This window comes from Rutidosis leptorrhynchoides, chromosome 2 (assembly GCF_046630445.1).
Source record: "Rutidosis leptorrhynchoides isolate AG116_Rl617_1_P2 chromosome 2, CSIRO_AGI_Rlap_v1, whole genome shotgun sequence".
Classification (NCBI taxonomy): domain Eukaryota; kingdom Viridiplantae; phylum Streptophyta; class Magnoliopsida; order Asterales; family Asteraceae; genus Rutidosis; species Rutidosis leptorrhynchoides.
The window spans coordinates 225,902,456-225,916,010 of NC_092334.1; the positions used below are offsets into that span (position 1 = coordinate 225,902,456).

At 33.5% G+C, this 13,555-nt stretch overlaps 1 protein-coding gene across 7 annotated transcripts; it reads left to right on the forward strand.

Annotated features, from left to right (window-relative positions):
* Positions 1 to 272: 272 nt before the first annotated feature.
* On the forward strand, positions 273 to 4,594 carry LOC139891694 (uncharacterized). Of its 7 annotated transcripts, XM_071874675.1 has the most exons (9): positions 273 to 757; positions 1,175 to 1,329; positions 1,831 to 1,923; positions 2,211 to 2,232; positions 2,313 to 2,451; positions 3,172 to 3,271; positions 3,842 to 4,021; positions 4,105 to 4,346; positions 4,440 to 4,594. In XM_071874675.1, exons 6-8 carry the CDS (start codon positions 3,233 to 3,235, stop codon positions 4,309 to 4,311), a joined length of 426 nt encoding a protein of 141 aa, XP_071730776.1. In that variant the 5' UTR covers positions 273 to 757; positions 1,175 to 1,329; positions 1,831 to 1,923; positions 2,211 to 2,232; positions 2,313 to 2,451; positions 3,172 to 3,232; the 3' UTR covers positions 4,312 to 4,346; positions 4,440 to 4,594. The 7 variants fall into 7 exon arrangements, with proteins under 7 accessions (XP_071730776.1, XP_071730772.1, XP_071730775.1 ...); XM_071874671.1 differs by having other exon boundaries at positions 2,211 to 2,451; XM_071874674.1 differs by lacking the exon at positions 1,175 to 1,329.
* The last annotated feature ends 8,961 nt before the right edge of the window (positions 4,595 to 13,555 follow it).

A 13,555-nucleotide genomic window follows, 5' to 3' on the forward strand; every position in this document is an offset into this window, starting at 1 on the left:
TAATTAGGAAATTTTAACAAGATCCTTAATTTCAAATTCCCTTATGCTTATTTTTTCAAATTTTTGAATTTCCTCTTTTTATTTTGTTAAATTTTTGAATTCCCTCTTTTTATTTTGTTAAATTTTTGAATTGTCTCTCTATCACATCTCCTTTCATAATTATCCCAAATCCCAAATAGCCTACCAAAACACAGCCCTTTTATACTATTTTTATTATCTAATCTATCTCATTTTAAGTTCTTTTTTTTTTTTTTTTTTTCCTATCTCCACAACCGATCCGCAAATTAAACCCTAAATAAATAAATAAACTACCATCGCCATCGCCATCTTCATCGTTTCATCATTACTTCATCCACGCGATTGTTGATGACAAATCAAAACCTAGATAACCACTGTCATCGCCTATTTTGAAAACGATTAAGACCTCTTCGTTTTCATATTTACATTCTCTCCATCTTCTACTCTCCATCTCTCCATCAAAAACCTCGATAACCATTGCCAACGCCATAAGCATACGAGTTTTTCATTCTCCTCTGCAATTTTCTTCCACTTCTTCGTAACAATTCAACTCTTCTCATATCCACCGTATCTTATGCAAAAATTGTTGTATGGTGTAAAAATCTGTTTCTGTTTGATTTGTTTGTTACTTTCAGTTCGGTTAGTGTTTTCAAATTGCTTGATCATTAATCACTGACATGATTACGAAATAAGGGAACCCGTTGATCGTTAATCAGGGGTAGTGTTGTTATCAATCAGGGTAAGTGTTCTTATCAAATTTGAGTTACATGACGACGTACTTGTAATATTTGTTTTTTAGATTAGTCATGATTTCCGTTTGTATCTTATAGCATGTTTGATTATTTTATGTAGAATTGAGAACTTTCATTAAATCATTCTTTTATTAAATTTGAGTTGAAGTAATTTTATTAATTTGGTGCAATTTTGAATTTTTTTTTGTGGCACACAATGTGTTCGATGTAATGCCAAAATTTTTGTACATGGGCTCCAAAATTTTCTTACGTTTCTTCAAAATTTTCTGTCTGAACCAGTGAATTGTTGAAATTTATCTTCATTGGTTAAGTATGTTGGGGCAAGGGATAAGTTTAAGTTTTTGAGAAATATGTGTCACCTTTTGATGATTTATTGTACAAACTTTTGTTGTCTTTGCTCGCAGTTTGAAGTATACTCGTGTATGTCACTTTTTAACCTCGGTTATTGTGGGTATTATTCAGTTAAGCCTGTGTCACTTTTGTTGGCATTTAACGTTCATCATATAGACAAACACAAGATCCTTATAGTGAATCATGAGAGACAGCATGTTAGTCAAGTGTAAGACCTTTATTTGTGTGGTTTATTTCTCCAATCATTTATTTTAGTATGTATTTGATTTGAAATGTGTATGGAAGGAAATTTCCATTAAGAGATAAATATGTATCAGTGAAAGAGCATATCCCTCTTGAACGATTTCCCGATAATATATTGAAGTCTCGTGATCAATGTATTATTATTATTTCTGTTGCGAATGATCATCGGTGTGGTGTGTCACTGTTACCGTCTTCACATTACCTTGCTTGCGAGATGCTGCCACCATCCACATTTAGAATGACATTGTATTGTATTAGTAACAACAGTTAGTAACAATGTTAATGTATCTCAATTATAGAAGTTAAATGTGTCTGCTAAATAGTTGTCAGTTCTACTTTTAGTTCACATTCAATTTGTGGACTTGAACTTATAATAAGCCATTATAAAATCAGTGTTTGTTTACTATTAAAACCCCATGCATTATAGTTGAATCAGAATATTACGCTAAGGTCTTTTAATTTGCAGGTAGGATTCGATCACCCTCTGGATACTCTGTTACATCTAACTCCATATAGTCAACTCAATACAAGACACCAGAATCAGTTGGGCAGTCTAGTGGTAAGTAGAGTTCATTTATTCATATGTATTTTATATTTATTTTTATATACATTTTAAGTTACTTATGGATATGTTTTTATATACAGTATGTTTTAAGTGCACATGAATTGTTACAAGTTATGGATGTATTTTTTCTCACACACACACACACACACACACACACACACACATAGAGCATAAATTTGAAATATATATATATATATATATATATATTTCAAATTTATGCTCAATTCTTACCGGTGGATTTAGTTACTTATATGCTTTTATGGGTGTTGTTGGCGCACCAGTTATATCTACACAAATGAACAGGTAACTTGGCATTTTAAAAGTAGGCTTTCTTTTACTTATAGTCCCAGGTCTTTTGATTTCCTTTAATAGCATAATAACAGAAGATGAAAACTCCCATGAACGTTTTAACGAATTTATCCTCGAGGGATAGAGCAGCTGGACTCTTACAAGCTTTAATTCATGGTTGTTGGTGTACATCTTTCAAAGCAGACAACAGTTATTTTCTTTCTTGGTTTCGGTGTAAGTCATTTATTTCTTAACGTCTTTCTTATTTCGTAATTCATGTCAATTATAGATTTATAGCTGATATATAATGGACAGGGGGTCATACAAATTGGGTAGGTGAGTCTTAGGTCATGAGAAATTAGGTGAATATTGTGTTAGTAGGACTTGTACTGTACAAAAATACGTTTGGGTTGCCTTGTAAAACGTTTAAAGATTGATACTTGACTCTTGAGTTTGGTGTTCCCTTATTAATTCTCTATTCAGGGTTATGGTGTTACATTTTGGTGGTCAAAGTTATCATTTTTGATAACAAAGTTTGATGCCTTTTATTATGTTTTTGAGTATATTATATGTTTCTCTCTTCATTGTAACTTGCTAAAATTATAGTTGGGAGTTTAAATAAATACCATATGTATCAAAACATGATTGTTAAGATGAACTGTATGCTAAAAAAGTCAAAATACATCTCAAATTTTTTGTAAGCTGTTGAATTAAGTGACCTTTGTATTTAAACTTTGAATGCTAAAATAAGAAGGAAGAAAGATTAATTATCTCTACGTTCGAGGAGAATAGAGAATAATCTTCTAATTAAGTTTTTGATTATATGTCTGGATGTTCTTGTTTTTGCGTTACATGATCTATATTTGATATTGTAGTTGACTTAGATTTCAACAACTTGTGTAAATTAGAATTTGACGATGATATGTTTATAAGTTATAATTGACATTTGTGCAGCCACTTTAAGGTCATGTTATGATAATGGATCAAATGAATTGTACTTGCGGCATCTGGAGCTATGTTTGTTGAAATAACAAATTCTCATAGTCAAGTTCAGGTACTTTTTGATTGAAACTTTATGTGTGGGTTCTCTAAATGATATTTGGTAATCGGTAATTTTTATACTTTTTACTTACATTTGTTGTATTGTATATGCAACATTGAGTTGTGATATCTTTTTGGCAACAAAATCAAAGTGTCTATGACAAGTAATCACCTCAAACTAATTAAGATTTGAAACTCCAAGTATGTTAAAATTCGTATTTGTATATTTATTAGAAAACAAATATGGAATTTAGATGAAACATATTGTATATAACGATAACGATATACATTCGTTAATTTGTGAGTAGAAAACAAATTGTATATACCTAATTTTCTATCATTTTGAATTTGTATTACTCGAAATTTTTCTTTCAATTACGTTTGTACGATCATTCACAAACGCTTTTATAAATCTATAAGCAATTATATATTTCCTTATGTTTAAGCCCCTTGAAGTCGCGGGTTATAAACTAGTTTATATTGATATTTTTTTTTTGCTGATATGTTGATATTGATATATATATTGATATTGATTTTCTGACCGTTTTCAAAAACCCGTGATGCTCATCTTGTTTAATTCTAGGTTTTGAGTTTTGTAACACCATCTCGTGTTGCTTACACACGAGAGAATCAAATGTTGAAATCAAAGATCGTGGAATTAGAGGCAGAAAGAGCACAACAGAGTTGGGAAAATAATTGGTCCAACAGTGATTCAACTATTTCCCCAATTACCTCACCAGTCGTTGAACCTTCACCTTTACGGGTATGTTTATGTTATAAAAAACTTTGTCTTCTCAATGTTAACAAATATAGTTTAACTCTTATTTGTTGTAAAATGATATTCAGGTTCGGTCTGACGTATATCTGAGGAGCATTCACAAGCCGTTTGACATAGTAGCAAGAGAATGGGTTTTGAGTTTAGATCCAAAAGAGGTGGTGGGAGTGAAAGAGATTGGTACAAGATACTTTCGGTTAATCCTTAGGTGGCAATTCAAAAAGAAGAAGATCTGGTTAGGCCGTATGCACAGATGGACACAATTATTGATGCTATAGGCACGCCTATTGCATGGTCAAGAAATTTTGTCGAGGTATGACCTTCTTAAAGTGTACTTTTGTAATTATAAGTTATATTAACGCGAAGGTTTAAAACTAACATATGAAATATATATATTTTTTTGTAGGTAGTACCTCTTGATTAAAAAGATTGCTTCATGATCGATCTGCTCGTTCTTAGGATTCACGTGTTTACTTCTTTATTATTATCGCCAAATGTTACTAGACTTTTATATTTGATTTTTGTAACTATTTTTACTTCCAGATGAAACATATCTGAGATTCTGAGTTTGCTATTAAATAAAAATCCGTTTTTGGATGTCAATTTCATTTATAGAATTTGTTTGTTTTAATTATAATTTTATGATCGTGCCCATGATTATTTTATATTTATGATGACCATTATAGCTGATTTGCGCGACCTTAAAAACCGATTTCATAATTTTACTTTGAGATTTAAGAATTCTTTTAAAATGTCCTAATATATGTTTTTAAGACCAATTTGTATTGTAAATATTTATATTATAAGACCCTAAAAAAGGTTTTATAATCTTAGTTGAGATATTAGGACCTTTTTAATAGATCCTAATATATGTTTTAGGACCCACTTATATTGTAAATAATTATATTATAGGACCCTAAAAGGTATCATCATTTTGGTTAGGATATTAGGACCTTCATTAACAGTCCTAACATGTGCTTTTTAAGACCTTTTTTGTGTGTTTTAGGACCCTATTGAAAGGTTGCAACATAGTATTTAGGACTCTATTCGTGTAGTCCTTAGTTGTTTTATAGGACCCTATTCATGGGTTTCAAAAACTTATTTAGGACCCTATTTGTGTGGTTCTTAATGATATTATAGGACCCTTATTAATAAGTTTAATAAACTTATTAGAACCCTTTTTAAGAATCCTAATATGTTTTTTAGGACCCTTAAATAAAGTCTTTATATGTTTTAAAATATCAGAAGTCACATTATATGACTCTATAATAAGGTCCTAATATGTTCATGGGACCCTTCTTAAGGTCCTTAATGATATTATAGAACCCTTATTCATGGGTTTCATAAACTTTTTTCAGCTATTAGGACCCTTAAATAAAGTCCTTATATGTTTTAAAATATTAGAAGTCACATTATATGACCCTATAATAAGGTCCTAATATGTTCATGGGACCCTTCCTAAGGGTCCTTAATGATATTATAGAATCCTTATTCATGGGTTTCATAAACTTTTTTCGGCTATTAGGACCCATTTTAAAGATCCTAATATGTTTTTAGGACCGTTAAATAAAGTACTTATATGTTTTAATATATTAGATGTCACATTATATGACCCTATAATAAGGTCATAATATGTTCATGAGACCTTTCGTAAGGGTTCTTATACATCTTTTAAAACCCTTTTGTAATAAGGTCCTAATATGTTGTTAGGACCCTTATTAGTCTTTTGGGACGCCACCCTGGGAGAACCCTTTCGTTAAGGGTCCTATAAGCTCAAAGGTCCTATTAGAGTACATAACCGGACCTTTTTGGAGGTCCTAAAAGGCTGTTTTTCTTGTAGTGGCCCCGCGAATATAAAATAATAAACCAATGTCTCTCTTCTGATAATTAATACTGACGTTTGCGACCTAACAACATCGCATAAACATAACCGTCCGTTTTGGTCATATCAATGCAACACATGAGTTTCGGTATTTATATTTTTAGATACAAATCCCTCATTAATATCGTTAGTTACCGGGTCTGCCATATATGGTAAGCATGATTATTGTGGATAGATCTATTGGGTTTAACGAGCCTTATCGATTATAAGTTGGTCAAGTGGTTACATAATAATTAGAAATCAATGTGAATAACAAAGCATCAGGGATACATTGTTTAGCTTCGATGTTAAGCACTCATAGCATACTTTTTGATATTGAAATTGAAATCTTGTGGTCGTATATTAAACCTATGAACTCACTCAACCATTGTGTTGACATTTTTAAGCATGTTTTGTCTCAAGTAACCAGATGATGTTTGATCAAGATGATACATTTACATGGCTATGTGGAGTCCACATCTATCTGCATTTATTTTCATTTACTTTAAAACTTATCGTACTGATTTATTTTAATTGGGCTGTAATAACTTTGAAACTATTTACTTTTTCGCTTTAAAAAAAATTACTTTTCAAAAATGTCTCATTTAAAGGTCGTTCTCATTTAATGCAATTTGTGGTTTGCAAACTGTTATGTTCCTGGAATTCACTTTTAGGGGATTTACAAATTGGTATTGGAGCCGCATTTTACATTAGAGAACCAGGTTGCATTAATTGTGCCTTGCATGATTAGTTGGGATGCCTAAGTAAACATAGACTATAACATGTTCACAATCTATATATGCAATAGTATTTAATCCTAACCTATGAAAGTTGTTGTGATTCACTCAATGGATTTCATCGCTGCTTACGATCAAGGGAAGGTGTCTATGATGGACTATGATGGGATGAGGTTGTGGACTTTTCGAACAACCACGACTCAATCGGACCAAAAGGATCCTGGACCCTAGTCGATCTGGCTGTCTCTTGGTTTACTTGATAGCTTTGAAGGTCGTTACTCGAGTTTCACCAAATTTCAAATGGTTAAAGCGAACAGACGTTAAGCTACCTTATACTTGTAAACTTGAAAGCTGTTTACTGCTGCCATGCTATGTGTTTACTTGTACTGTTCATAGCTAAACTGTTATATGAAGATGAGGCCATTAGAATTTTCCTTATCCTGAAATGTCGGTATTTTCCCTAGATTAAGATGTCGAAAACGAACCCTATCATCATATCTGACTCTAAGGATGAGAGTCATGTTCATTAACCAGAGTATCATCCTATGGGTTCTCCTGAATGGATGAATCATGCCGATTAAGAAAATGACCTATCTGGTGAAGAATATCCTATGGTTGGGCATGAATCTTCTGAAGAAGAACCCGAGCAAGAAGAACCCATAGAAGAAGAACCTGAGGAAGAAGAATGATTTGCGAAAAGTGTGCGTGTGCTTAGTTTGCTTTTCAACTATTAAATTTATATAACCTTTTTATTAATTCACTTTTAATACTCTAACGAGCAAAAAAACTGGTCAACTGTATTATTTTAGGTTATCGTCCCAAGAGAGCGTAGAAGCGGATAAACCCACGAACTTTAAACCCACATTTCACGCTATACGTAATGATGCGGTATCGAACTCACGAACTTTAACCCACATCACCAGCCAACCCACATGACAAATGAGGTATCGAACTCACGAACTTAAACCCTCATCTCATGCCAAATAAACTCACATCGTATCCCACACAAGTAAATACACTATATACATACACGTAAAATTATTCCACTCACCTTGGAATGTCCGCACGAGTAGTGTTTTATGATCTCCGTCCTCATATTCGAGCAAATAGTTACCTATATCACACATAGGCACAATATACACATAAATATACATTCTCTAAAAGAGAATCCGACACAATTATACCTTAGCCGAGGGATCACACCTTGCTCGCCAGAACCCGCCCATTTAACACCTAATGGACATAAATCAATTACCACTACGGGTGGTAATTCCGACCCATACAAACAAGTATAACTTAACCCAAATTATACTTGACACCAATTAGACCAACTTAGGTCTTAACACTAAATTACTACTTAGGTAGTAATTATTTCAAACGTCAATTACACCAAAACCCCAACACGTGCAATATTGACGCATATTGCTTTTGACCACCTTTGATTTATGTTAAAATATCATTTTAACCCAAAATTACTTCTCGCGAGTAAGTACATCCAAAAACATAATTTAACACTTAACAAAAGCGTTTAACATCCATTTAATCCAAATTAGTGTCATCATCAATTTTGACCTAATTCAAAGTCAACTCATTTTGACATAAGTCCCAAAAATGCCCAAACTAACCAATAATCACTAACACAAGTGAAAATAGCCCTAATACACCAATTAAACTAAATCACAAGTGTTAAACACTTCTCTTACCCAATTTGATACATAAACCCCAATTTTGACCCAATTCAAAACTAGTCCATCAAACATACCCAAATGGGTTCCAAATACTTCTATAATCACTAAACTAAGTGATTACACCCAAGATCAAAGCCTAGTCATGGCCAATTCGTCAACCAACCAAAAACCCACCAAGTATCAAAACAACTAGTCACAATAAACCCACTTCGTCATTTAAACGGGTTTCACAACTAAACAAGCTCAAACCCCAACTTGAACATCAAATCAACAAAAATGAAATTCGGAGTTGAGACTTACCAATACCACCAAAATGTTGCCGTTGACGAGATGAACAACCTTGCCTCTTGTACCTTAACCCGAATCAACCTCTTTCTTCTCTAAATGGAGCTTTCCCTCTCTAAAAACTCTTCCTCTCTCTAGGGTTTGAAGATGAGAGAGTTTGTGAGTGTGAAATGAGGATAAGGTTGATCAATGGATCAGTTTTATGGCTCCAAATCGACCCTTACGCGAAAAGACCCAAATTCCCCTTCAATTTATTAAAAATAACGAATGGGTCTGTCAGCTCATTTTGCGCGCCGCGCAAATAAGTGCGCACCGCACACTATAACTGAAAATGAAGTCAGTCCGTTTTTCTGATTCTGAAGTTCAGGGACTGAAATTGACTGATTCTGATTCTGATGTAAAATCTGAAAATGCATAAGTGTTAGGTTCACTTTTAGTGGCACTTCCCGCTGCACACATTTACTGACACTCTCAGGACCATTTTCTGACGTTCAAAAATTCAGGATCTTACACGTTCCTTGATGGAAAATGGAGATCCTAAAATAATAGGAGTTTCGGGATCTTCCTTTACATCCATCACCGTGAAATTAAAAAGATAGAAGGCGAAACCCATTCGAACTGGAATATCCTTAGCAATGCCCAAAGGTTGGTGCATTTTGCTATCGGCGAATGTGATCTTACCGTTAAGTGGTTAAAGAGCGGGTAATCCTAGACGATCAAAAATAGTTAATGGCATCATATTAACACTTGAGCCAGTGTCGGCTAAAGCTTGGATCAGGATTGGACCTTGAATAAGACACATAACATTAAATTCTGCAGGATCAGAATGAATTGGCGGAAAGAACGAAGTGGTAATGGGTGCACTAGCTTGCTCTTCTTCTTTCTTTCTTAAATTTTCTAAACGTGATAACGCCCAAATTATACATGTTTTTATACACATTTTTAGGTGTTATCTTACCATTTAAATATCAAATTAAACACCTTTATGTATAAAAGTTATAAATTCTTGAACAAGATACTTTTAATGTGTTTTGTTGAGAAAATGTGATTAACATGATAAAAATGAAGAAAATAGCAGTTTTAGCAGCCAAGCCGCCGGCTAAACGCACACAAGCCGCCGACTAGAAATAGTTCCAAAACATTCTAGAGTAAATGTGGGAAACAAGCTGAATAACGAATAGCATCTGGCTAAGGCTTGTGAGCCTCCAGCTAGGTAACCAGTTACTTATTCGTAAAGCCCAAGTTCAAGATAAGATTGGAAAACATTTAACTTGATCCGGAAGCACATGAGCCACCGACCTAAGTCATGTAAGCCGCCGGCTAGACGGGATAAACAAGGAATCAATGTAGGCGTTACGCTCAAGTTATACGTACGGATCACTCCAAATGCATTGGAGCCGCCGGCTAAGTTTTCTTAGCTGTGGGCTGACAAAATCTATAAATAGTCGAGCTTGGTTCAATTTCAACAACAGTTTTTTAGGGTTTATTTCAGTTCCGAATTTACTATGAAAGTTTCATAGTTAGGATTTGAGGTTATTTTGTATTGCTACTTGTAAGCATTTGCTACTCAATTCTCATTTACGTCCGTATGATTTCTTTTAGTTTCTCTTCATCTTTACTTTGTCTTTCTAAGGTAATTATGGGCTAAAATCCCAACCACATGCTTGATGGAATGTAACACCTTGTGAAGATTGCTTAGTTTTAGAAATCCATTAAACTGTTAAAAAGTCGGTTTCTGATGGTCGAAGCTGCCGGCTTAGAACATCAGAGCCGCTGGCTTCATATGATCAAAATATTATAATTATCTCGAAAGAGAGAAGTTTGTTCCAGATTAACTTTAAAAGTATTTAGCAGAATTTATGAACTCTAGCCGCCGGCTTAGGTAACTCGAGCCGCCGGCTTAAACTTGTTAATTTTATCTTATTCAAATTGGAAAATTGTTTTACTGACATGTCTTAAGCCTAATTAAATTACCATTGTTAAATAAACCCGAGTTACTCTTTGTCATTTGATAATTGCTAGTTAATCACATTTAGTAAGTAAAGATTGACATAAAAGGTAGGGTTGTGGTAATGGTGAGAGTTATAGCTAATAACTATAATCAATTGTTTGATTAACCATATTAAACTATCTATTAGGTCTTAAGCCTTAAGTTAATTCAAGTATCTTGTCTATGGATAACCTGATCAATTAGACTTAGGTTAAGAAATTCCAAGGTCAAAAAGTAATCCGAACATAAAGTATTATCTAAAGCAGTCTAAAACAAGGTGTGAAAAGTTCAAGCATGTGTCCGTTATTATTATCGTTACATTTTAATTTATTAGTTTGATACTGTTTAATTTATTAGTCTTTTTTATTGTTATTTAATTTAAAAGCAAATTGTTACCACCAATCTCGCGGGACGTTACTTAATTTCCTATTACTATATTATACTTGACCGAGTTTTGTTGCTCGTTAGGGTGTTAAAAGTTAAAAGTAATTAAGTTAATATAAATTTAAAGGTTAATGGCAACTAAGCACATTCACATATACTTTTTGCACATCAAAACGCTTAAATACTTCTTCTCTTGCGTCAGCACTTACTTTAAACCAATCATGAATATCAACGGAGCAAACAGCTTCTTCCCTCATATTGTTGCTCACATCAACCTCAAATTCATACAGTTGAAAATACTCAAAATTTTCTTTAGCTTTTAACAACTCCATCACTTGTGGTAGAAACTCTTTATCTTCCTCCCAGTCAACATTTCATCTTCTTGAGCAATTTTGATTTTCACATCATCAATTTCTAAATCATCCATGGTTAACACATCATCAAAGTTTAATTCATAATGACTTAAACCAACCTTACTAACCTTATCATCTTTTCCACTAGAAGCTTCCTTCATCACGCCATCCTCATTAATATCACATTCAAACAAATACTTTAGTCCACTCTTATGATAGATAACCCAATTATCATCAGTTTCTTTAATAACATTAACTTTTTCAAAGTTAACCACCTTTCGCTTCTCGGTTTAAGCATTTTTAGCTTCAACTAATTCGAAGAGCTTGGGAATATTTCTCTCTAAGGTTTGGATGGACGATTAATGGTAGTTTTACACTTGTGATAGTTGAGATTTGATGGTTTCATTGGCTTCTTGTTGGTTCTTAGTGAAATTAAGGATATTCTCCTCAATACTTATGCGCCTCTCATATTGAGTTGGTGAAGAAATGTTGGGATTGAAGTGAGTTCTTGATTGTTAATAGTGAGTTTGATAGTTAATTTGAATTTTAAAGTTTGGATTCCTGATATGGCCAAAACGGACGATTTATTTTAGTGCGATGTCGTAAGGTCGCTAAACGTCAATTCAGGATATCAACAAAGGCTGATTGTTTAATTTATATATGCTGGGCCTAAATCTATTATTCCTTCATATAGGTTACCAAGAGCAATTATGACTTAGGGTCGTTCCTTGAGCGATCGAATTTGAAACGGAGCTTATTCAGATAATTTAGTGATTAAGATGGGGTCTGTACACAATTCGATATCCAAGACAAGTGGCCATGTACACCTTGTATGGAGAAGCATGATCCTTTTGGTCCCAATAAATTGGAAACTGTTCGGAAAATTCAATAACCAAGTCCAACCAGTTTATTCTAGACACCACTTTATCCGAAATATCAAATTACGTAAAGGTGATAGTTGGGTTGAATTGTTTATATAGGTGTATTTAAGATATTAAAGCAATATAATTAAAATATGGAAACTAAAATAAGCTTGCTAGCATGCAACAACTAAGGATAGAGAAGACGTGGTTAACCACATGACTTAAGATAACAAAGTGTTGGGATGATTGTGAGACACTCCTTGGATAGATATACCTTGGTGTAAATACTAGATTCCCTACTAGCTACATTCTAGATTAGCATGTCACGAGGAACTAGGTTATCGTGAATCTGATCTGATGGACTATTCTAAACTCCCGACGCTTAACCGGTGAAGGATAGACGCAGCCTATCTTGGATGCAAGGCATACCCGGGCGCACGAATAAAGTAGCATAGTCATATACATATAATATCAAACCTTTCTTATAAACACCTTAGTGTATCACCTAAGTGAGTGGTTATGATTGTGTTTCGAATTAGTTTCTATCAATGGTTTGGTAAAATCTAAGGTTTTGTAGACAAATTAGAAACTCTGATGGTTCTCAGTCATCCTTAAAGATTTATAAACTTAGTTTGTATTGTAGTGCGTTAAAAATCCCATTTATGATTTAAACCAGCCCTTACGAACTACCTAATAAATCCCTTGGTTATCCACCATGTACCTCACTCTCAGTGTTTCCTAGAATGTACTTCTCAGATAGAGGTTCCATAATGTACTTATACGTATAGTAGTTCTATAGCTTCTAACCTTGACCATGATCAAGTGGTCCTATAGTATATCAACACTGTACTCTACTGTTGGACAGTATTTCCTCGAGTCTTATACTCTTGACCAATGTCTTGATCTAGTCCTACGGCAATTTCCCATGTACTTTATAGTATTTTTGATGGCTTCACACCTTGACCAATGTATAAACACAGATAATTAATTACCCTTATAATTATCGACTTTATAAAAGGTTTTAATCACGTTTATTGGTGGAATGAAGATAATAAGGAGGTTTAATATCATAGACAGAAAGCGAGTAAGCAACGATAATCATCCCTACTAACATTATCTAATCATGACAAACAATCAAGCAATTACTCACATCATGGCAACAAGCATTTCAATCATTAATAAATCACAAACATCAAACAAGAACATTGTGTCATAATTTATCAAAGAAAGGATAGATAGTACTGGATAATGCGGACATAATAACATTTTTATTTCTTCATAATTTCCAAAATGTTACATTGCTTGACAAGCTTTTACCACTAACTACATACTAATCTCCTACTGATCACTAGAGAGCGACT

Excerpts from the sequence above, each read along its gene's own strand:
- LOC139891694 (XM_071874671.1), top strand. The coding sequence starts at position 3,233 with ATGTTTGTTGAAATAACAAATTCTCATAGTCAAGTTCAG. Across the intron at positions 3,272-3,841 it reads ATTCTCATAGTCAAGTTCAG|GTTTTGAGTTTTGTAACACC; the intron begins GTACTTTTTGAT and ends GTTTAATTCTAG. Across the intron at positions 4,022-4,104 it reads TTGAACCTTCACCTTTACGG|GTTCGGTCTGACGTATATCT; the intron begins GTATGTTTATGT and ends AATGATATTCAG.